General features: G+C 34.1%; 1 protein-coding gene across 6 annotated transcripts in view; it reads right to left on the minus strand.

Moving 5' to 3' along the window:
- Positions 1-5,076: 5,076 nt before the first annotated feature.
- The window catches only part of LOC124368845 (zinc transporter foi-like), a 73,815-nt gene continuing 52,239 nt past the window's right edge, over positions 5,077-26,652 (minus strand). For all 6 annotated transcript variants that reach the window (XM_046826280.1, XM_046826282.1, XM_046826284.1 and 3 more), the window contains 7 exons: positions 25,010-25,139; positions 24,034-24,152; positions 18,498-18,607; positions 16,456-16,673; positions 10,457-10,644; positions 8,964-9,114; positions 5,077-8,211 (listed from right to left, as the gene is read on the minus strand). In XM_046826280.1, the coding sequence (XP_046682236.1) occupies positions 8,968-9,114; positions 10,457-10,644; positions 16,456-16,673; positions 18,498-18,607; positions 24,034-24,152; positions 25,010-25,139 (912 nt within the window). In that variant the 3' untranslated portion in view covers positions 5,077-8,211; positions 8,964-8,967. The remainder of the gene's footprint in view (positions 8,212-8,963; positions 9,115-10,456; positions 10,645-16,455; positions 16,674-18,497; positions 18,608-24,033; positions 24,153-25,009; positions 25,140-26,652) is intronic.

Consider the following 26,652-nt stretch of genomic DNA (forward strand, 5'->3'; position numbering starts at 1 on the left):
TTAATCATTATATATTATTGTTTGTTAAATTGTTGTAATGTACCTTTTATAATTATGATCAAGCTGATTTCGACTGCAGAGTCCTAACTTATTGTGCCTTAAATGATTTAAAATAATTATGGATATGTATAAGCAGTGAAATGTGAGTTGCCTAATCTATTAACCATTGTGCTTTATTATACAGGGTTACCAATTATTGTAACCAGGTTTTACAGTTAAAAGTAAATCCCAATCATTTATATTTGTAAATACGCACTAGTTTTAAATACTTTACTTTTGTTAAAAAATGCATTAAAATATGTATTTACTGAAATAGTAAAAATGATAGCAACATAGCTTTTTCAGATTTTGTTAACATACACTGTCAACGTTTGACTGAGTGAAGTTGAATATCATACACAAATTCCAAGCAAGTCAAACTCTTCGTAATAATTTTGTATTTCTAATTCATTTAAATGCCTCTTAGATTTAATCTTATATAACTTAAAAATGAAAGTAACAAAATATAAACTTCAAATTACTGAAGTATTATGCTATGAGTTATCTGTGATTATATATTTTGTGAAATTTCATTGAAGTTCATATTTTCACGTGAACATTTATTTCCAGCTTAAATTTACATAATTCATTTTATGCTAAAATTTTGGTGTTTCAGTTATGCAATAGCTTTGACCATTTTATCTACTGATTGGTCAAACGTACGCACACACGTGTTTGTGTGTGTAGCAATACATGCGAGGCCATAGCATTTCTGTTGTTATAACAAGGACATATTTTTCTATACTAATGGATAAAACAATATTCAAATTAATTTATAAATACAGTTGTGTTTGATAATTTGCATTTGAGCACAGTAAAAAAAATCAATTTGAATCATGTTAAATACGAGATTCCTGGAACCATAATCTATATTTAATCAGTAGATTGCTGTATTAAAAAGATCCCCTTTTCTACATTTGACAGCACAGCACATGAAATTGCTTCTTTCCATTGCTCCTTTCATAAGCTGGATATTGTTTATGACAAAACATCTGTGTTTATACATTGGATTTTGAAATTTTTTTTCTTTGGAACGCAGCTGTGTTTGATTTCTGTCCACCACCTTGGATGTTTAAAAGAGCACACTTAGCTGTAATGATAGAAACACATGATTTTTCTTGAAGGTCATTTAAAAATCGCTGATAACCTTGAACATGAATCACTGCTCGATCTCTTTAAAGAAACTGTGGCAATGGAAGAACTGTCGATGCTATTGCTCCTAAACTCTAATTTCATTGATTACGAATTTAGAATTTTACATGGGATTGTTCAGTGTACTTCATGATGATTGAAAATCAATTTTATCATTTTACTAACAATGAATTGACAGTTCCCACAATTTGACTATGGGAACTTTTATTGTACTTAAGGAGAATTTTGAAATAAGTTCATAAAGATGCCTGGTTTGCCACTTAGAATCAAAGTATGATGGTGTGCAAAATATTTAGAACCATAAAATTTAAGTTTAGACATTTTTATGTGGTTAATATATATGAAAAGTTTTGTATGAATTGTACGACATATGTAAATTATGATTCTTAATAAATAACTAAAAAATGTTTTATGAAATCTTACAGTTATAGCTTTTATAAAATAATGTTTATTATAATGTATATTAGCGCTATTGGCATATTGAAAAAACTTAACAAAATGTTCACTAAATAAATAATGTTTCAGAATTCATGTGCTGTTGTTTTTGTGATTCATACTTTCCAATGTATTGCTTATTCATTAAAATATAAATAAAATTCCTCGCTGTTTTGAAGCTTCAATTATTATACTTCGACTTTACAGCTGGTGATTAAGTTAAACTGTAATGCTATTAACATGTAACAGTTGAAACTGTAACATGTAACAGTTGAAACTGTTACATAACTTTATTTAATTTCAATACTCATTAATTTTGTGCTAAATCAAATGATCGATAGTTATAATTTAAAACTCGCCTTCAGCTCGCTGAGGGCTATGCCCCTAAGTGGTGTGTTAATAACAGTTGAGGATAAGAAGGATATGGTGGTTGGTTAAATTCGAACGTGAGGTTTCCTAGTTTCATGTTCACAGTTGTATTCATTCTCGAGAATGGTGTGGGTAGTAATGCTTCGCTAACGCTCAGCCAAACGATGTGTAGTATGTAAAAGTAAACAATTGATTTAGTTGAAAAATTAACTTGTTCTCGAGACCGAACTTAATAGGACGAAATGTAGTAGTAAAACAGAGTAACAGAATAATTTAAGGTATGAAATTGACAAAAATGTACTAAAGTTTTGAAGTTGAGGGGTATTTTCAGGAAGAAAAATAGTGATACCAGGAAATATCAAATGACCTTTTTGGAAATTCACTTAATTTCCTATGATGAATTTGCATTAAATTTGTGTTCCGACCTCTAGATCGATAACAATTTTCCTTTAAACACAAATAATGATGGAAAATTGCATAGATCTAATAAAATTTTAATTTTGAACGTGTTTTGTGGCTTAACCAATAGAAACACAACAAAAAGTCACAGGTCCTTTCTTGTCAGAAATTTAATTTTGTGTTTCGATTGTGCCCTCAAATTATTAATTCAAACTATAAATTGAGTCGACACATGTTATAGCAATTCACAAGATGAAATAAACATTGTTCTTTTATAACCCTTTTAAATATGTTTTAGGGGAAGTGATTTTTAAAACAAAGAATTATTAGAACTTAATGATATTGAATATCGAGTGTTAGTCAATCGTTTGACACTTTGACCAACATCTTCAACACGATTCCATTTGGAAAAGTGATTGTGCTTCAAAGCAACTTGTATGTGCTTTTTTGTACTTGTACGTGTTATTAGTTGTAATATTTATTTTAAAGAAGTGCATCAACACATATATATCTGCTAAACTATTGGCTGGAAAGAATAACACAATGAATATCTAATCATTCTTTGCACTCTATAATTAATAAAAGTTGTTAATATTTGAATATTAAATGCTCTATATAAATTATTAAAAAAATCCAAACGAAAGAAGTATAAGCTTTTTTGTTAAAAAAAGAATTTACTTCAAATATAATATGATTATTGCAATCAAATTGCTAACACAGTGTTGAATCCCCACGTTAAAAGAATATATCAGCATTTGTGTTCTCTCAAAAATATCTCTCTACTTTTATCAAGTATGTATGGGGTTCCCACTGAAATACACGTCAGAGTCAGCTACAGGCAAGAGGCTGACTTTTTCTCCAGCAGTGTTCTGTTGGGGCTTGACTGTGACTATACTACAAACAGGGACTTCTGAGTTTTGTCCTTTATGTGAATTTATCAAAAGGTCTCTTAATGGTTTCTAATACCAATACCAACGTAAATGCTTACATCATATTCAATGTAACTATAATGATGACAGCAGTTTTCAGTTTCTACAACTGTGCCAGAAAGTACTCGAGGTTCTTGGACGTTTGTGACACTCTGGAGAGATTTGATCACAGTCTGCAATTGCCGCCGTCAAAACGTTGGATGACAGTGAAGTTCACTGCACTCATTGCTATTCTCACAGTTACTCCTATAATATCTGGAGGAACCTACCTATACCAAATTTTTAACTTGGCACAAGATTATGAATTCATTATCTCACATATCATACTTATTGTTTGCTTGATGGTTGCTACCTATATTCAGATATGTATATTGGTCCAGTTTTAAAAAACTCACTCACTGTATTGTGACGAGGTTCAGACTAATTAACGCTAGGATCAGACAAGAAGTAATCATTCAGAGCTACAAGCAACTGGTACTTTGCCAGTATCCTCGATGTAAAAATCGGGGACAAGACAGAAACTTCAATCATTTTTTATTGGATCATTGGAGATTTTTTTTTTGAATCAAGACATTTATGAGCGCTTACCAAATGATACGCGAAGCTGCATACCTAGTCAATGCCTTTTATTGTGACCTCTTAATGAGTTTAATCTGCTTTAAATTTGTACATGTCACTATTACCCTTTACACTTTTTCCCCCGTTTATTGAGTCTGAATATCCATTAAGCCTTATTGAGAAAGGAATCTGGACATCGTGTCACATCTGCTACCTGCTACAGATTGTCTCTTCGAGCTCTGATGTCACTCAAGCTGCGGACCAGATGTCACCAATAATCTGCAAGCTGATCAACAAAGATTTGGATGCAGGAATAAAGAAACAATTAGAATTGTTTTTGCTACAACTGGCTGTTCAAAATGTAGAGTTTTCTGAGGAGTTTCAAGATCAGCAGGTCAATGTTAGCTACAATGGATGCAGCAGTGACTACCTATCTGGTGATCCTTATTCAGTTTTAGACCCAAACAACAAACATTGATTAAAAATGTCTCCCTTGTGGAGATCAAAAATGTAAATGAATTTAGTTCAAATTTATTATAATGATAACGTTTTACAGATCTTTTGGAGCTTTACCTTATTAACTGATAAGTTAAACTATTGACAACTTATTTGGTATCCTAAATCGATTTCAGACACAAACAAACAATGATAATTAAATTTAACTTTTCAACAAAACTATTTTAAATTTATTTCATTCTGTGACAGAGTTTTTCATAACTGAGCACTGTTGATGGTGGGTTTGAGACAGAAACGAGAGTAATTGTGGTTCCTTGAGCACATCAACAACGACATCGTTGACGAGGATTATGAACTTAACGTTCTCAGACGTATTTCCATTTTCTCTCATGTGATTACACATCAATAATATCCTTAAGTATCTCTGAATTATGAGAGCTCCCGGCAATCCGTTATATTATGATTTCAAGTACAAGATTTTTTAAATCGTTCTAATTTGTGTAATTATCATGTGTTATTTTATACCTAGAAAAGTGATAACTATAAATTTTATAATGTAACTTGGTGTATAAACAATGGTGATAATGACATATGTCCATCTTGAAACATGTCCATTGGAGGAGAGTGTTTTTTTTAATTACATTAGAGATTCATGTGATGCATCTATAATGTATATATTACAGATATGTGCCCAAAAAGGAGACAAGCTTTAAGGGTTAAAATAACTGCAACCACCAACTCTTTTTTACAAAATGTTAATTGTTTGTTGAATACCAGCAAAAAACTGACAAACATAAAAAAATACTACAGTAACTTGAAACAACATCTCTCTCCATAGATACTTAAAAATATAGTACAGGAGAATACAATACAAATGTATACTGTTAAAATAAGTTAAGTATCGTACGATATCACTGGTCCTCGATCTGAGATATCCCAGATTCAAAAAATCTGGATTTAAAATGCTTTTCTCTGCAAATAAACGAAACAACAAAGAATACTATACAAACAAACCATAAATTCTTTATCTAAGGGCTGACACCACACTATGTTTTGTCTTGCGGTAAAGACTTCAAGCTGCAATGAGGTAAAAGAAAATCCCTGTAACTTATATTGCAATAAGGCAAACTAAACGAAATGATAAAATAAGTGCAAACAGTAGACCCATTGATGTTTAAAACACAAATACAACTAATTAAGCAAACCTTGGTGGTTATCCTGCACAAACAACAAGAAAGGCAAGTCAAATACAGTATTAAAATCTAAAATAACACAGTTTACTATTTGTTAAGACTAATTAATTTGCAGTGTTTCACATTTATCTCGATCATAACCTAATTTATACCTATCTCTACTGTATATTTTCCTTATCTGAAAATGTTTAGAGGCTGCAGGTAAGACAAAAATAAATGTTACACGTTACTTCTAAGTCCTAAATAAAGAAAAAGAACTCAGGAATAAGAAAAGCAATCTTTCCATTGATTATGAAGTAATATCAAATTAATAGAAAGCATTTGTGGGTACTACATAATTTATTAATTTATATTTGGAACAACAAAGGGAAGAAATATGTTTCTGGAAAGATGAACTTCATTTTCTGACTAAAACTATAATGCTTTATATTTATTCAACAAAAAATTGAAGAACAAATTTAATTGAAGCTGTTTTTTATAAACTTCAATTATGTTTCATATGTGAATATTACTTGACTGTTAAATTCAAGTCCAAACTTTTTTTTATTTCCATAACATCATATTACATTGCAAAGCAAATCAGAAAAATGAAATCCTTTCATTCACATTTTGAACATGAAAATTTATTTTTACTCTGAACTCTAAGTATTATTAAAAGTGCTTTTTAAACAATTTGGCTATATTATGATATTTGCAACTTTCATTTGTTGTAATAATATTAACCCTCCTACTACAGGACCACTTGGAATGAGTCGGTTTGTCACCTTCATTTCTACCACATACTAAACCATCAGAGTTTATTAAACCCAACAAATACGGTAGATACGTGTACCCAACAATTTAAACTACACCAAATGGGTATTAAAATTTCCAATAATCCTCATCGTAAGTAATATATTAAGTTGTTAAGCAGTTAGTGACAGCATCAATGTCAGAAGGCTTAAAATTATTTATATTTCAAAGGGAATTTTTTGTAAGTATGGGTAATTTGAGTACTTCCGATCAGTTGTCCATTAATGGACGTAGCAGACTGGTGATGATGCGCCAAAATAAACAGAAAATACTAATTATAATTAAAATATTATTTGTAATTTGTTAATTTGCTTATCTATCTAGATTTTTTACATACAAAAAGTTAAAAATCCGCGAATAGACTTATTTGGATTCGAGATTCAACTTTCCTCATCAATAATTGTAATATTCTGAAATCATAGTTTAACAATCGTATTTTGACCACGTTATTGACCTGTTTACAGTTCTGCAAAAGTATCGTGGTCCCGAATATAACCCACTGCCGGCCAATAGATGAAGAATGCATGAGAAAGTTATCTGCTACAGAAATTACCGAAGTGCAGTTAGTTAGCAATCTGTAGAATAAGTAGACACCAGTACAGAAAAGAAACCTTCCATAGTTGCCCCCAGAATATTAGTACAATTAATGTTATCAATTACTGGCTCTTACATATTTTCTGTTTGCCTTTATCCCTCCCGACTGAAACTCCCAGAACGATACACTGGTTTTTGTCAGCATTTTTTTCAGATTAATAAGTGTTACGTATCAATTTTTTTGTTAGAAACCAGATAAAATTTTAAAATAATAAAAATGTGTACTTACTGGAGTAATGTTTTTTTATTTGTACATAAATTTTAAAATTTGAATTGTAAACTTTTTATTTTCTAAGTTTCACTATATGTAACTTTCACATGACTTGATATAGTAAGATACTATAAATGTACAAAATATACACAGTTTTGTAGTGTACAAAAGGATTATAACATATATACACTTATTTACAAAACAAAATGTTTTCTGATAAAAATGTAAAGTATGTACTACTTTTTTTGGCAGTATGCATCTGTATTGGTGTTTGTTGAATTCTTTGGGCCAGCCATAACACTGGGGTAACTGCTAGCAGTGCAGATATAAAACCTCTTGCAAATTGGCCGAAATTACCTTACCAATGTAGAAGTCACTATATGGTCAGATGGAGGGTTAATATCTTACTGACTGTTAACATTAAGCTTTATTTTTTTATCAATAATGCAATAAATTGATTATAATCAAATGTTTGGTAGTTTAGTGAGATCATTCTGTACAATCATTGTACAACAAAATGAGAAAAGGATTATTTGATTTTATTGTTTGTGGTTTAAAACTTACTTCATTACTCTATTGAATGGAAAATACATAAAAAATAAATAAATAATCACTGGATTGAACGGCAGTAAATAAAAAAACACAATTAACTACCTGCAACCCCTAATCTCAGTAGATATCACCATAACCCTTCAATGTTCCATTTTCATATTACGTGGCAGTTATAAAACATGTGAAGGGATTAAAGCTATTAACAATTTTTACAATTCCGACTTTAAAATTCAATACAACAATTAAATACTTCTGGGCCGTATTGGACTGGCTCACAGTATTGTACCAACAATTTATCTATGTTACACAGCATTATTAAAATATAATATGACTTAAATACAAGTTAGTTCACAGAGAGGTTTTTGTTCAAACTAACTATAACAAACTGTACAGAAAACTATACAGAAAAGTACTCATGGTATACAGTTCAAACTATTAAATGCTTGACTAAAAAATCGACTGGAACAATCACATAGCACCGTCAGGCAGACACCCAAACGTTGTTAGCACAGTCTTCAGACGAGTTCTGAAACTAAACAAAACAGTTAAGACATTCATTCTAGTGAAGTAATATTTTAATTAATGATGTGTTGATGCTATTATAAATTTTTACATGCATATCTGAGAAAATACTAATTCTTCAAATAATACACAATTAAAATGATTTTATTAATGTATACACATTATTTCAATTTGAATCAAGAGACGATCTTGCTGACAGCCTTCTTTAGTTTTATATCACAAGGACAATGACAACTTGAGCAACCTTAACACATTCGCTGCGGGTGATGACAATTACTTGTTGTCATGCAATACTAGCGTGCCATGCGGATGACAACAATAGCAGACATCTGCTCGCTTGGCCGCCATTGCCTCAGTGTGAGCCTAGCAGTTACCATGGAACGTTGTGATGTTTGCCGCGTGTTGTGCCTGTTTCATATGTTGTTTATTTGCAATCCGTTTGTGGTTCGCATTTTTTGTTCGCTGGCTGTGCTGTATTGTGTGTAGTGTATGGTGTAAGGTGACTGTGTATGTGTGTTTATTATTGTATTTACGCAATATAGAGGACGACAATAAACTAGTGGAAGACTTTATGAGTAAACAGGATGATTCCGATTCCAGTTCAGAGAGTTCTGCCGATGTAAGTTCAGTCCATGTTTATGGACTGTTTTTAATTTTTTACACAAACGGTGTGCAAACTCCATAAACATAGAATGATCAGATATTTAGAAATAACATAATCAATTACAGTCTTATGCTTCAGTAAGAATATGTTTAACTCACCACATCATTGATCAAAAGCTGTTTTGAGATCGTGCTCATAGACTGCAATCAAGAGCATGATAAAAATCCCAGACATCAATCCTGCGAAATGAAGAACACACTGACACAGTGAACCACCTTCCTTGGAGTGACTGCTTGTCAACTCAGGAATCTGCAACAAATCCCAGACATCAATTCTGAGAAATGAAGAACACACTGACACAGTGAGCCACCTTCCTTGGAGCGACTGCTTGTCAATTCTGGAATCTGCAACAAATCCCAGACATCAATCCTGAGAAATGAAGAACACACTGACACAGTGAGCCACCTTCCTTGGAGCGACTGCTTGTCAATTCTGGAATCTGCAACAAATCCCAGACATCAATTCTGAGAAATGAAGAACACACTGACACAGTGAGCCACCTTCCTTGGAGCGACTGCTTGTCAATTCTGGAATCTGCAACAAATCCCAGACATCAATCCTGAGAAATGAAGAACACACTGACACAGTGAGCCACCTTCCTTGGAGCGACTGCTTGTCAATTCTGGAATCTGCAACAAATCCCAGACATCAATCCTGAGAAATGAAGAACACACTGACACAGTGAGCCACCTTCCTTGGAGCGACTGCTTGTCAATTCTGGAATCTGCAACAAATCCCAGACATCAATTCTGAGAAATGAAGAACACACTGACACAGTAAGCTACCTTCCATGGAGTAACTGACTGCTTTTCAACTCTAAAATATACAACTAAGCAATATGTGTTAAGCTATTGCATATACATTGGCTAAATATAAATTGTTTTCAATTACCCTCAACTTCTCAACAAAGAATTCTTATTTTAATTAAAACTAAACATATTTCTTCCATGGATGAGAATCATTTTAAAGTTAGATAATTGCTTTTAGAGGCATTAGTAGCATTAGTAGCCTCAACTGCAGTTAGAGGCTACTAATAAACTAGTTTTATGTATTATTCCAATGCATGACTTACATACATATATTGTTTATATTATATTAAATGGTTACTGTTATCGTTATACATTAGAATAAATCACTTCGGCCCTTTATTTGAACAAAACTTAAAGCTATGAAAACCGATTTAGAAGTAACAAAAGAATAAAGAATTGCGCTCTTTTGAAAAGTTTTATAAATTTGATTCTCATTCTTTTTCCCAATAACTCTTAATTTGACTTTGTTACACAATAATACTATTAATTATTGTTTGATCGATTGATTCTTGGAGTCTGTCAAGAGAGTACATACTGGTTGCAGCCTACACAATTTTACCACATAAAAAGTATTCTAATAAAAAACTACCAGTACCACTGTCATGCTGAGATTTTAGTGTTCAATTTTCACATATTAATATCTATGATTGGACAAAGTTGAGCAAAAAATAAGCTAATTTAGAGGAATATGTATTTTCAGTAAAAACTTCTACATGGTTGTCAGCACAATTTCACTAACTTATCCATATGAAAAACAAAAAGAAGCATGAAGACATACTTACCATGTCAACAAGAGCAATGTACAGAAACATCCCAGCTGCTGCGGCAAATACCCATTGACTCATATGTTCATCGTGGCCAAGGAAAATGCCAAAACACATTCCGACAAAGCAAAGGATGGAAGAGAGGAGATTGTAAAATACGGCCTGCTTAGCACTCATTCCTGCTTTCAGCAGAACTGCGAAATCACCTAGAATCAATATTGACAGTTAGAGATAGTCTTTTGCATATTTATACACTAATTAATGTACAATGCCTACAGCATGGCAGTGGTTTAAAGTCGAATCTGAATTCCTGCCATTCCAGTAGATAATCTACACACATAAAAGCCAAATACCACTGAACGACTTTTTATATAATCTCTGAAACTACAGAATGGATTAATGTGAAACTTTGTACACATGTTTGTCTTAACTCTTAAGTATTTACTAACACCTAACCTGTGAAAATTCTACAGCCTAACCAAGGAAATCCGTGAAGAACCAAAATACAATGACAATTTTGATCACATTCAGAATTGTTAAAACAATAAATTTACCATTAGAGTCCCTCATGAGCCCTACAAGGTGTGTCCAAAAAGTATCCGATCTTGATGTCTGGCATGAACTGATGTTACTCGGCAGCAATCTAGTCCCCTTCAAAGTACTCCCATCCTCAAGCCACTACCTTATCCCAACGCTCCTCCCACTTCCGGAAACACTCCTTAAATTAATTTTGCGGAATGGTTAACAGGACCTTCGTCGCATTTTGTTTTATTTGTTCAACATCGTCAAATCTTTCTCTTTTCAAAGCAATTTTTAGTTTTGAAATAGCCAGAAGTCACAAGGAGCTATGTCAGGACTGTAGGGAGGCTGTCGTAGTTGGTTGATGTCGTGTTTGATCAAAAAATATTGAATAAGATTTGAGGAATGAGCTGGCGCGTTGTCGTGGTGCAGGATCCAGTCACGGCTTGTCCACAGTTCAGGTTGTTTCCTTCGCACTGCATCTCGTAGCCGCCTTAGGACCTCAAGATAATACTCCTTATTCACTGTCTGGCCTCTTGGAGCATACTCGTGATGAACATCGCCATCAAGGTCCAAAAAAAAAAAAAAAACTGTCAGCATTGTCTTGACATTGCTTCGACTTTGTCTTGATTTTTTCGGCTGTTGCTCTTCGCGAGTTTTCCACTGTGAAGATTGAGCCTTTGTTTCAGGGTCGTAGCCATAAACCCATGACTCATCACCAGTAATAACTTTTTTAAATAGCCCTGGGTCACTTTTTATCAAATCCAGATTGTCCTGTGCGATTTCAAGTCGACAGTTCTTTTGGTCTTTTGTCAGCAGCCGAGGAACAAATTTTGCCGAAACACGGTTCATTTTCAAATCTTCGTGTAAAATACAGACGATTTTGGTATTCCTAAATCTTTTTCCAGCTCTCAGACAGTCAATCGACGGTTTTCATTAATTGCTGCACGAACACGTTCAACATTTTCAGCGTTTCTGGCTGTTGAAGGCCTGCCAGATCGGTCATCACTCTCCACTGATATGCGGCCATTTTTAAACCACCTAAACCACTCTTTTATTTGTGTATCGCCCATAGCCACATCACCATAAACTTTCCGTATCATACTAATCGTCTCTGATGCTGAATGGCCAAGTTTTTGGCAAAATTTAATGCAAATGCGCTGCTCAACAGGTTTAGTCATATTGAAATGAAACGCACACACGCGGCAGTACTGTACGGAACAGAGCGCTGTGACTCACTGAGTGACTGGATCGTATTCAATGCCTAATATGGGAAGGAGTAGGCTCGCCCTCCCCTCCAATAACCGGTTCGAGCCGATCGGTTACGCCATGGCCGCCTACTGATCAGCGGTCGAATACTTTTTGGACAGACATTTCACAAATAAAACTTGAGAACTTGTGGAAAGCCGCAATATCACTTTGAACTCAACACTTATTGGATACTGGAGGTGGGAATATAGATTGAAAATTGAAAACGTCTGCTTACATTGATGAATATAATGGTGCTTGACAATCAGTATTTGAACCCACTAGATAATGAGCTTGGTGCAGTGGAAAGGTTTAGGATACAAAAACAGTGACTTAATTAAAATGACTAGTCAGATTTTAGCAATGTTTGAGAACAAGTCGACACCAATGTAAAAGTTCCTGCTAATTCTATTGTTAGAACCATAACAGACAAAGTTGCACCGGGCTATAAGTGTCTTGTTAGTTTGATGTAACACTAAGTGAATAGAGCAGATAATAGATATCAGTAGTGAGGAGTATTGAGGGTAGAGAGGAGGAGGAGTAGTCGTTAATTACCTCCCTTCACTGGTATCGTATTAACTGGCCAGAAACCCAAATGCACTACAGACTACAAGTAGCTCTGATTACCTGTATGGTGGAATAGTGTGGGGGAGATAGTCTCTTTCACTGTATTTAGTAGTTACTGTATGAAAATTATTTTATTTTGCAACACAGAGACTTCCTTGAGGTGGTTAATAAAAAGAAACTCAATAACCATACCCTTACTGCAACACAAAAGGTATTATGCACGACTAAAATCTTACCCACATACTGTTGGAAGTTTATAATACAAAATACAAAAAAAGTTTTAAAAAATATGTAATTATGCCTAATTATTTAACACGTTCAGTGCGCGTGTTAGTGAGCGTGGCATGTGGATCGGAGTCGACCTTGACTTGTAAGTTCGTTTCGGGTTTCCGCGTTTTTGAGTTGTGCTAGTAACGTGTGTTCTGTATGTTGATAGTTTGGGTGCAGTTACAGTGTATTATATTAGTTTTTGTTTGGTATTTCCTCATGTGTACTAATCGTGAACCTGAAAATAGTGCTACTGACGACGATGCATCAGATTTAGATAGTGATTAGAGTAAAAACACTGCTGTCGACAGTTCAGGTAGTGATGGCAACAATGTCGAAACCATCCCCATATGGATTAACAGAACTTGTGATCTTAAGGAATTTCCTTTACCCAAAACAGTGGACTATTAGTAGATGTACCCAGTAACGGTTTACCAATTGAATGGTTTTGTTTGTTGATGAACAATTAGTTACTGGACAAAATTTACATTGAAGCAAACAAATTTGCCTTGGAATTATTTTGTGGACTACTACTACACAATTTCTTGTTAAAAGATGGAAGGACATTGAAGTGGTGGAGTAGTAAACTTATTGGCCTATTGTTGCATTCTGGTTCTATTCGTCTCAACCGGATCCAGGATTACTGTAGTTCATACCATTTGCCAATTTTTAGAGAATACAAGAGCTGAGATCGGGTCCTCCTCATACTCAGATCCAAACATTTTTCATCTGAAAATGCAAACACATTGAGTGATCGAGTAGAGAAATGAAGCTTGTTGTTAATATATCAACAACAAAAGGATGGGATATATTATCCTTGTAAGGAGTTGTCACTAGATGAAGCTATGGTATTGTGGCGAGGAAGATTGGTGTTTCGCCTTTAAATAAAAGGCAAACGCCATAAGTACAGCATCAAGTTATATGCTCTCACTGAGTTTTTTGGTCTATTTTTTTATTTACTCAGGGAAAGATGTAGATTTGTCGAGAAAAGACTACTTATCTAAGATGTAGGCAGGGGTAAAACCGGGAATTCTACGCAACGGTTCCCAAAGTTTCAGTTGCAACTAGACAACGGTTGCAAACAGCCATTGCGCTACAACTGCTCCACAATACAACAGATACTACAGATGCTACTGTGTGTATGAAGCAATTGTCTGCTGCAGTAACCTTCCATAGTTTCTCAAAGTCGCACGACTCCATGGGTAAAACTGGAAACTCCTCCGCAACGGTTGTAATAGTTTCAGTTGCAGCCACTCACTCAGTAGTACCATCAACTCCAGAGTACCATCATCGAGCTTGCAACTGCAATTAACAATCTCAGACAACAGTTTCGACCCGAAACCGTCGTCTGAGTGCAACTGTTCCAAAACAACTGTTCTGCAGTATTTTACCCATCCCTACCAAGGTGGTGTGAAACTAACGAAGGGAAACCTTGGAAAGACCATGCGATAATTCATCCAAGCTACTTTCCCACCTAACCTACTACACTGGAACTTTGAGAGCAGATAGAAAGCATAACCCGGCAGCAGTGAAAAGTGTCCAACTAGAAAAAAAGGAAACAAAAGCATAGTATGCGGAAGGAATCATGGTGGGGAAATGGCGATACAAACGCACTGTAATGTATTTGTCAAATGAATTTTAAAATGAGATGTTTACTGTTGTAAACAAAAGAGGGCAGAATAACTAAAATCTTTGCCAATATTTCAATACAACACCCATATAAAAAGCATTGATAGAGTGGCCTAAATGCTCTCCTATAACCTCTGTGAGCGTAAAACCTTGCAGTGGTACAAGAAAATATTTATTCATGTGTTATATATTATCACTATCAATGCCATGCAGATCCTTAACCTGCATACAGTTAACAAAAACTGTTTTTGTATGATTTTAGAACAAGTTTCATCGAGAGTTTTTTTACCCCCAAAGCAGCAAGCTTCCTTTATTTATCACACCACCACGAAACCCAAATCAACAAGCTAATTCAAAATGATGAATGGGATAAGAAGAGTGACTGGAAACGAAAAGATTGTAGAGCATGCTATAAAACTGAAAAAAGAGGAAGATAAAAACATCTACATGTCCTGCTCGTCCGGGAAAATCAGGAAGACCAGCAGTACATCAAAACCCCTCAAAACCATGTAAATTTGTATATAGTTTATTTATGTTGTTTGTGTGTGTAACTGGACTTATTACATTTGTGACTCGCGTTTTTAGATTTAGATATGCTCTGTACTACAAAACTCTTTCTGTGAACTAACTCGTGGGTCAGTCTATGACATTATATACTCGTACACCACCAGTGTTGATGACACACATAATTAATTGTGCATAAGCTGCCTCTAGATAGCATAAGGTGTTTATTAATGTATAAATAACGGCAAACACAGTAAAATAAATGTATAAAAGCAATTAATACACAAAAACTGTACAGTATGATAATATTTATTTGAGCACATAAACCAAGGAACAAAAATTACAGTTTTGTGCTATGTAAAATATTTTGAAAAACTATCACATTTAAAAAAAATGTATTGAACAAAAATATCCAACATCATTGATACATTATTGCCCCATGTATCACTTGACTTAATCTGCACTTTTCTTTATCTAATTTGTTTTTCAGAAGCCCTTTAGTTTAATTAGGCTCCTTTTTTCTTTATATTATTGATACAAACTTTTCTTATTCAGTTGTATTTGACTATGCCCAGGAGAGTGACTAAAGGCAATTATAAATAACTTTCCAATTAAAGAATGACTACAAAAATTTTGCAAAGAGCCAAAACTACATTTCATTTAAGAATTTTTTACTACTTCCAAATACATAAAAAATAACTAATACAAATCTAAAAGAAAATAATTGTGAATACCGCTCATGGACACAACAAACACAATACAGAAAAATTTGTGTTATAAAACCTTGATTGATAAAAAAAGAACAAGCAACTGAGAATGTCTTTGAAAATTAACTTTGACCAATGGATTGTTGGATATTTGGATATTTTATGGATTGTTGACTATAAAATATTAATTTATAATTAACAATCAAGATAAAATACATGAAGATGAGAGAAGAAAATCCTGGATTCTTGTATTACTGCATCAGCTCAAAGGGTAATATCAACTGTTTTGAGCCGTAGTTCCTGTGTTTTCATATACAATCTTTGGCAATCAGTCATAATAGATCTTGAATTTATAGGGCTTTCATGATTAGCACAGTTGATCATTCATCCAAGAAAACTCAGGATTGTAGCTCGAGTATTAGTAAACTTACTGTAATTATTGAAAACATATTGCTGTAAATATACAGCAGTGTATATGCATCAAAGGATAATCATCCACTTAATTTCATTACCTGCAGAACCAATTTTATAACCAGTGGACAAATAGATCAAGTTTTAAGAAAAAGACAGACTTACCGAGCTCATGAGGAAGCTCGTGACAGAAGACAGCAAGAGCCGTACTGAAGCCTCCGGCTATGTTGGCTGAGAAGGCAGCTCCAATGGCCATCCCGTCAGTGAAGTTGTGGAGTCCGTCACCCATGATCACCATCCAAGCCACAGAAGACATGGACTGGGGAGCCGAGTGCACATGTCCGTGCGTGTGCGAGTGGCCATGATGAACATTTTCATGTTCCCTTTCACATTGCAAAAATTTGTAAGTCCTCACTGTATAGTGTGTATGTCTATATAAATCCACCTCTTTCACCTTTTCTTTAAGTTAGTTCCTAATCAAAATTTAAACATTTTAAGTTTAAATGTAAACTTATACGACCAGACAGAAACTGACGCACCATTTAACACGTTCACAACGACGTGTACCTCATTGGGTACACGTGATCTGTCACAACCGCTGTCGTGTACCCGAAAGGGTACACATTGCTATGCATTTCTTTATTGCGTTTTTATTGTTTGCATTTGTTGATGGTTTGTTAAATCTGATCCCGCGCTTAAATAAATACCTCAGACTATAGTGTACCCCATCGAGCGCACGATTGCTTAATTTTTAAGGTAAATTAATTTTTTTAGGTACCCCTTGGGTTAAGCGGAGAAAAATTTTAAAAACGTATTGAAATATTTTTTTGCAAGATTTCCAAGCCTACATACTTTTCTCGTTATACTTATGCGTTTAATGTTAAAAAACCAATGATGGTTTTTTTGCCATTATTAGTGAAAAATTCTATGGCACATAAAATAGATCGGAAAAAGCTGTTGTCATGAACGTGTTAAACAAAACAAAAAATTAAATATTCAATATTGACTTTATTATAAGAAGAACTATGCTGAATACGAATGATAACCCATTAATATTATCAGATAATCATAACAATTCACTAAAATTTAGACAACGATCTATGTTTCTACAGTGGAACAATTAGGAATTTGAGACAAGTACCTACTTATGATACTGTTTTAAATTAAGCCATGTTAAAAGCCAAGCCTCAGAGATATGGCTAACACTTAACTCACGCTTCTTCTAAAAAATTAGGTTACATAAACTGTTTAATTTGACAAGTAGTTCAGGTAAGCATTTTTTAAAGTTAATTAGAGCTAAACCGCGCCAAGACATATTTAATCCTCAATTGAAAATTTTACATAGTCAATTAATTGAATATGAAAATCTTTAAATGAAGATATTTAAAATTTAATTAAAGGGTAATTACATTTTCTTTTGCAAAATATTGTTGTAGATTTTAATTGTTTCTCTCATTTTTGTACAGGAAAACATTATGTGAACTTTCAAATGACTACTTTGTTATTAGGTTGCTTTGTAACATTTATGTGAAATTTCATGTTTTAGCTGGAAATGTGTGGAAGATATTAGACTTTATTGAATAGACTTATACTCATGGGCTTATATTCCGCCTACAAGACATACTAAAGGTAGTGACCACAAAAAGTTTTTTTTATTTATACAATGCAATGACCATGAAAGTATTTTTTTCTGTATAGAATAGTTAAAACATAGTTGTTTGAAACAATTTCAAAGAATTTGGATGGTCAAAAGTGAAGTAAAATCAAATAAAAAAACAAGTGGTACAAAAGAGTGGACTATAGCTATTTACACTTGTTTAGAACAATCTAATATATCAGAATAAAGCATGAACAGGGTTAAGCAGAACAATAACTAAAATCATTTTTGAGAATTACCAATGAAATATTTGTCATAATGCGAATAAACAAAATAAATTAAATTTGAGTGTGTATGACTACACTATTGTATAACAATCACTTTTAAATACAGTTCTACATAATTTTACATTTGGTACAACCTATGTGATGTTCGTACACAATAATTTAATAACATTTTATCAAAATACCTTCACCCATAAGCAAAGCAACGCAACACTTAGTAGAAAACCAAACTGTTGACTGCTGCTAGTTTTATTGTTCATCATAAACAAAGGATGAACAAAGGAATGCAAGATTAGAAAAGTAAAGTACTTGTGGAGTAAACTGACCTGATGATAACAGTGTACCGATCATCTGTCTGGCTGCCATCGTTCGTATCAAGTAACGCCTTTTGCGTGCTAAGTTCATTCTCTTTTGTTAGATCCGGCCCATTAGTGTTCTGAAATTAGATTATATTCCTTAGTAATTGAACAAACCATTACAATTGCACTATTCTAGTTCTATTAAGACCTGGAAGTATTAAACTATGTGGAATCATCGGACAGTGAATAAATCGGGACAATTTAATTTGGGAATATCTACAGATACTGGACAATTTTTTAAATAGCTCCAACCAATTATTTAACAACTTTTTTATTTGTTAATATCACAGTAAACTAACCCCCAAAAAATACAATGTTATCCAAAACTAATAGTTTATGAGATCTATACAATAATAATATTTCTACTTGATACAAACAGAGATAACATTGCTCCACAATATAAATGTGTTGGATGGATTATTCATGTTGTAACAGTAAATCGGTGTGCAGCTAATCCATCTGATAGATTTGAGTTAAAAATAGGTATTTAAGCATTATACAGACCACAATGACTTTTTGTATGTTCTTGTTAGAGTTGGGTAATTTAACCCTTAAAGTGCCATACAGTTGGTGCCTAACTTTGGATTAGCGTTCATTAATTAACAAAGTGAAAGCTATATTTTCTCAACACTTATTTTATTTCATTTTTATATGTCCATAGTACACATTATTTACTATTCAGCGTTATAGTCTATTTATGCAATTTAATAATTGCTTAAGAAATTCTATTAACCTTATTGTTAGGTTAATTGTGTACATAAATTATTAGATAATATGTCTGTATGTAGTGAGAAAACATGGAAATAAGCATACTATTTTTTTATAATAGTTATAAAAATCTGTACAATTACATGTCATAATATGGAAAGATAGTATATTTTTTTCAAGTTCTTAGCCCGACATATAGTATTATTTTTTACACTCATAAAGTAGTATTAGGAGTTGTAGTAGGGTAAATAAAAGGATGTAAGATATATTCGATATTCACACCGTTCCCGCAGATTATAGAGCAAAACACAACAGCTGCTCGGTGTGGCAGTAGCATATGTATATATGCGGTTGCGGCATTGAATGGTACTACCAAACTGTGAGACAAAGGGTTAATACATATGTGGGACAGAACACCGGCAGTCAGAACTTATTTTTAAGTCTTAAATCTCTTTCCAGGACTGCTGCATTTCTTTCCATCTCTTTAGTTGTTATTTTGGTTCGATCTGACCTTTTAAAAGCCATTTGATAAATTGTATTTTCTACGTTATTTACTTTCCTTTTGTAGTCTCTTCCTTGAGAATGAGTTAAGAGTTATTGAGTGAGACTCAGCATCCTCTTGTTTTACTTATGCACATGGGGATTCCAATTTCTCTAGACATTCAATTTTGGTAACATTATAAGGCCAGGGAGAACCTGTGTATCTTGACTAGTTTCTGGCAGAACAAGTCCGACTTCTTCAAGAAATTAACAAATAACTTGAGCAATTATTTGTCCAACGGGAACAATAACAAAATAGAATGATTATCGAATAACAATAACAGTTTGACATGTTTCATGAGCATATTTTGACTACATTACACTAGGTGGATTAGTGTAACATCATACACCTAATTGAGTAATTAGGTGAATGAATATGAATGAGTATTCATACTGTTAAATTCACAATTACATCATCACTATGTACCCTCCAATCAAATATTCCCACTTTTGTCACCAGGTTGGTCCCATCTTAATTTTCACTGGTTTACTCACTATTTCTTCACTGGTTAACTCACTATTTCAGTAACCTATTATAAAGTCCTCAATAACATGAAAACCCTCTGAGACAAAAATAAATCTGTATTAGCCTGACTCCATTATGAGAAGACAAAAAGTTCCAGAGCTCAGCTGGTTCAGTGTTGTACGAGGAACTTCTCCCTGCTCTGGGGCATAATATGGATCTGTAAACCAAAGTCCAAATAAGCCATTTTTTATTCTACAGTACAAAGTTCGAAAAGATTATAAAGAAAAAATAAGTAAGAGGTATTTTGAACAGACACTTCCCACATGATTATAGCAAGTCAGCCTGAAATCAAGGATCATTTTAAGGTATTTTGTGACATGGTTCTGATAGTATTTATTTTTGTATGTTTCAAATGACGTACAGTATTATAAAACGTTTACATTCTATTTACATTCTAGGGCAAGATGAATGAATAATGCTTTAAATCAATTAATTCAGAGTTTTAAAAACCATGTTTCAACCACAACACAGGTTACTAACTTACCTTGAGTGTGACTAATGTATTTGGAATCTTTACTTTGTGTAAAATAAAATAACAATACGTACTAAAAGTTTAAGTATTGTAAACTTGTGTAAAAATTTTTTTTTTTAATTAATAAATTTTATTATAAATTAGATATATTATTTATCCTTCAGTGTGTTACATACATTGCAATGAATATTGTCATGTTATTTAAACAGTAATTCTCAAAGTATACACAGTCATATATACATATACACACACATTAAAATAAAAAAAAAACACTAAATTTTCAGATTAAATGCTGTGGGCTAAAACTTCATATCACATCTATAATACCTTTATAATATTTGTCTAATTTATATAATGGATTCTAGATAGCCAGTTGGTAAAGCAGTGCAATTCTTTTCTCAGTTAGATTTTGCCATGAAGCATTTATATTGTTATACATTTTTAAACTCAGATAGTAATTCATGGTTCTTGTTAACCTATACCATGGTAAATCGAGCTTATTACTATTTCCACTATCATGGTAATGTCATGTTTCTTAAAAGGTACTAGTTAAAATCTCTCTTACTAAAAGTAAAACATCAAATATATACAAATTTAAAATGGTTAAAATACTGGTGTTTACAAACAGAGGTCTACAATAAGTGAATGGCTTAGAGCCAGTTAATATTCTTACTGCTTTTTTATGCAGGATTAAAATCTTCTCTATGCCTACCCCATTCCCCCATACTACCAAACCATACCTTATAATACTTAAAAAAAAATAAGCCATTTGTTAATAACTATCAGCTTTTTTAGTTTGTTCTCTTGACAAGAAGCTTATAAATTGCACTTAGTCCAATAAGAACCTTAGTGCTGCTTCCGGAGTGACAGGATATTCAGGATGGGTAAGGTTAGGGGGTAGAGACCGCCTCCTATCGAGATCCATGAGGAAGAATTAGGGCACTAATCTTTAAGTCATGTCTCCCCGGATAAGAGGAGGCCAGCTCTGAACCAGCCCCTGCAGTCAAAGCAGGCAGAGGGTGGCACACCCTTGTTGAGGCTAGCAAGAACCTCTGATAGTTAGGGAACGAACCCCACCAACTCCAACGGTCATCTCCCACAGTGGACTAGACCTATCGAATTACCCTTGCACCCCAGAATCTCGATATTTGCGGTCAGTGATGTGCCGCTCCTGGACATCCATAAGGTTGCCCAGATTTAAGTGACACATCTGTTTTTGCTGTGCCCAGTGGTAGGTTCAACTGGAAGGTATACACCAGCCAGAAGTGATCCCTACTGGGTTAACTAGTAGTTACACTAGTAGTAGACTCCTTAAATTTACTAGTAAAAATATTACTCTAGACAATTTTTTACAAACACTATCAATGTGATATTTCCATGAAAAATTAGAATCAATATTTATTCCTAACAAGGTAACTAGATTATTAGCATCATTTATCATATTTACAAATCTTAAAGAAACAAGCAAATTTTGAGTTTTATTTTTGTTCAAAAGAAGGCCATTGATTCAAATTAAGAGGTTGCACCAAACAAAGTGCCTTCAGACAAAAAATTAAGCTATTCAATATTTCTATGTACATTGAGCAAAGAGGTATCATCAGATAAATTGTGGTAAAGTTCAACAAATTGAAACTTTTATTAAAATCAAGAAAAGATACGACCCAAAACCGACTCTTGAGGGACTCAAATATCTACAGGGTTTGTCCGGAAAGTAATAGGACTGAGTCGATTAAAAAATATTTATCGAGCAAATCGTTACAATTCTTTAATAACTTAAAAACAGGCTCCTTATGCGTTGATGTAGCGCTGTCAGCGCAATTTCCAAGCATTGAAGGCGTCACAGAAGGCATTCTTCGGAATAGCCTTGAGAGCCACGGTGCAAGCTGCTTGGATCCCCTCTGTCATCTCAAAATGCTTGCCTTTTCAGGCGATGAAACAAAAAAAAGTCTTTAGGGGCTACATCTGGACTGTAGGGTGGCTGTGGAAGAGTTGGGATGCCGGCCTTGGTCAGGTAGCTGTTCACAAGAAAGGCGATGTGAGCTGCAATTTCTGATCGCCAGTGAGCACTTTAGGGACCATCTTCATACACACTTTGCGCATGTTCAAATGTTCTGTCACAATTTCATGAACCACAGATTTCAGTAAATGTAACATCTGGGCAATTAAACGAACACTTAGTCGACGGTCTGAGTTCAAAACTTTGCGCACACGAGTCACATTGTCGGGGTTTGTCGAAGTTGAAGGTCTTCCAGCACAGTCTTCATCAGAAATCTCTTCCCGGGCCTCCAAAAAGGCCTGGTGCAACAGAAACACACCACTTCTTGCTAAAGCAACATCTGGGTAAGCCTGCATGATCACATCAAATGTCTCTGTCGCAAATTTACCGAGTTTCACACAGAATGTAATCGTGTACCTCTTCTCTAACGAACGCTGCATTTTCGGCTTCCACCACTCTCAGAAACACGTCACGTGAAAATGCCTGTCCTGAATCTTCAGGTGCTCGGAGACAACTGACCAAATGCTTGTTCGTTAGCTAGGAACACCCTCTACCAAATCCAGTCGGTGCGCGCACGCTCCGAAGTACAGTCTCGGCGAAAGAAAATCAGTCCTATTACTTTCCGGACAAACCCTGTATTTCAAATATTTTAGATCTGTAATAGCAACATCAATAGAAATTACAATCTAAAAGAGATAATAAAAGAGTGGGAAATGCTATTTTGCTACCGCACTATGGATATGACCTACTCAATAGGCCTTAACTGTTATCTCCTTCTTATAACTCTCTAATTTATAATTATGTGAACATAGGTCCCATGTACAAGGCTCAACCTTGTATGGGGGGGGGGGAGGAATACTACCACTTCAAAATTGTCTTGTTCACACCATGTCAAAACATTGCTAACACAATTAAAATCTAGAGATACTTTTGCCTCACTATGGAGGGTAAATTTCAGTCAAGGGAAGGTAAACTGAAAAAGAGAAGGTTTAACACATGTCAAATATATCTAACGATTTTAATTGTGTTAGCAAATGTTCTAACACAGTGTGAACCGTAATATTTGGAAAATAATTATAATACAGACAGTATAAGCTTAAAAACTAAGAACCTACACCCATTGTATACATCACACAACACAAAAGGTTTGGGTCATTGTCTTTAAAAATGCAGAAATAACAAGTGCGTTGAAAGAACAATCCAGTTACCAAAGACATGCAACAAAAGTTATAACCAAACCAAGAAAGCAAGAATTACTTACGTTACATTTTTTTTCATACAGAGGGTTGTCTTCTTCATCCTTGTTGGAAGTTGGACTGATACTCTTGCAGACAGCATTGGACTCGGTCAAATCACAAGTTCCCATTTTTTGGTGATTATCTGGTCGGAAAGAAACAAAGTTAGTGTTTATTTACTTAACGTTGTGTTCCCAAAAAATGTTTTAAATCTTTCTCCATTGACAATTAATTACACTTAATCACTAGCTTTAAAACAATTTTCAAGTTTGAATGACTAGTATGACAATCTTTAACACTTTCATCGTATCTCTATTACTTGAATTATATTCCCAATCATTAGATAACCTCCTATCAACTTCAGAATTACATAATTTTATCATTACAAGCAATGTAAATAAAATGTAAAAGGCAACAAAAACAAATTCCCCATTCAAATAATAAGCAAAGCCAAAAAAAAGAAGAATAATCTGGGTATCCACCCTTAACAATGTATTTGGTTACTTGTTGCGCCTAAATACGTATAAAAGGCATTTCAAGGATATCTTCTGGAAAAATCGGGAAACTAAATTGAACAATATATGGTCAAACGTGGACCACATACATAATACGTCTCATCAAGCGGTCCTAAACCGGCACCACGGGACCAGCACGTGTGTTTATCTCAATGGGTTAAAGGGAACAATCCACAGACTTTGCATGAGAATAAGTGTAAAAAGCCTGTACAATACAAAGCCACATTATAACGTTTAAGAGCATTAAATGGTACGTCTCACTCAGGATACAGTCGTGTGCTTGGCACCACTCAAAATATTTGTTGCTGTTCCAAGATTAGCAAAATTGTAAAAATTGGTACACAAATTGTTTATTAACTTTTCATACTCAAACACAACTCATGGGATAAACTTTCTTAGCTTTAACTTCATCTGGTGAAGTAAACCTCCTTTAATCTATATTAAAACACCTTTTATAGTTCACTATAACAATAGCAGTGATCAGTACCTGGATTATCAGCAATCTCTCCATAGCAGTAAGGATAAGAGCTGTATTTGTGTTTGCATAACTTTTCTCCGACTTTGGTTCCACTAGTAGGTGAGTCAGCATCCCTCATGACTCTTATTTTGGGCATCAACTGCACATAAACAAATTTTAAGAATAATAAGCCATTAAAATTACTCACTGTACCAAAATTACAAATTTTAAAATAAATAACACCACATTAGTAAAGTCTGTACAATTACCACATTTCTTCCGACCTGTAGCAGCCAGCCACAAATGGGATCCAAAGTTCCCGGATTGGATGTCAACAAGATTAACACGATTCAATAGGGTTTATTTCGGTTAATTTAACAACTAGGAGCAATATGCATGAAATAGAGAGGGTATAAATATTAGTCACTTTTGTGAACTTTACTATGTGTGACCAGAAGATATTAACCTTTGTTTTTCTCTATTAGGGCAAGAAGCTTAGAAATTGCACCTAGTCCTAGAAGGACCTTTGCGTTCAACCCAAAGTGACAGGATATTCTAGATGGGTAAGGTTGAGGGTAGGGACCATCTCCTGTCGAGATCCATGAGGAAGAATTTAGGGCACTAATCACGTCATGTCCCCTCAGAAGAAGGAGAAGCCTCTGAACCAGCCTCTCCAGTCAAAGCAGGCAGGGGTGGCACACTCTCATGTCTATGCTAGCAAGAACCTTTGACTCTTAGGGAACGAACCCCACCAACTCCAACAGTCATCTCCAGCAGTAGACTAGGCCTATTGAAATACCCTTGCATCTCAGAATCTCAACATTTGCGGTTCGTGATGTGCTGCTCCTGGACATCGAAAAGGTTGCCCATATTTAAGTGACACATCGGGTTTTGCTGTGCCCAGTGTGGGTTCAACTGGAAGGTATAAACCAACAAGAAGTGAACCCTCCTGGGTTAAGGATTTACTTTACATTGTGAAATATTGCATTCAGTTTCAAACACAATTTGTGTTTGTATTCCTTTAGCAGATTAATGTTTTATACATTGTAAACACTGTATTTGATGACTGTATTTCATCACGAGTTGTAATCCTGATATCTACACACAAGGTGACTGGTTAAACCGTGCCGCTATTAAGACCATTTTTCAATGCTTGTTAAAGCTTAAAAAAATCATACACAAAGTATTTATCCATTTTATTTCTTTGTCTTCAGAAAACACCAAGGCCCAACAAACGATACACTCTACTTTTCTTGTTGATATAGGCCATGGTCTTTTTGATTAAGATTATGACTGAGACATTGATTTCTGTTAAAAAAAGGAAGGATAGATTAGTATGTTTGCAGTAATACAAGGATTGTTTATTCCATACAATGCAAATGATTAAAACATATAAACATAAACATTTAGATGTTGAACAGATTGCAGCTGTAAATTCTGGATATTTATTAAGGTATCATTTAACTGAATGAGAAAATCGTTGAACATTATTGGTTCTTTGGAATAAAGTGGTGTATATGTTTGTATCATACGGCTGCATTACTTTACATGCACAATATCCCTCCTGGAGATTTAATTTATGAACTTTAGTAGGGAACTAAACTGGGATACTGATTATATCTATTTCAGATCCATTGGGTAAATACAGTTGAACTCAATTCTGCTTACAAATC

Source organism: Homalodisca vitripennis, chromosome X (assembly GCF_021130785.1).
Source record: "Homalodisca vitripennis isolate AUS2020 chromosome X, UT_GWSS_2.1, whole genome shotgun sequence".
Classification (NCBI taxonomy): domain Eukaryota; kingdom Metazoa; phylum Arthropoda; class Insecta; order Hemiptera; family Cicadellidae; genus Homalodisca; species Homalodisca vitripennis.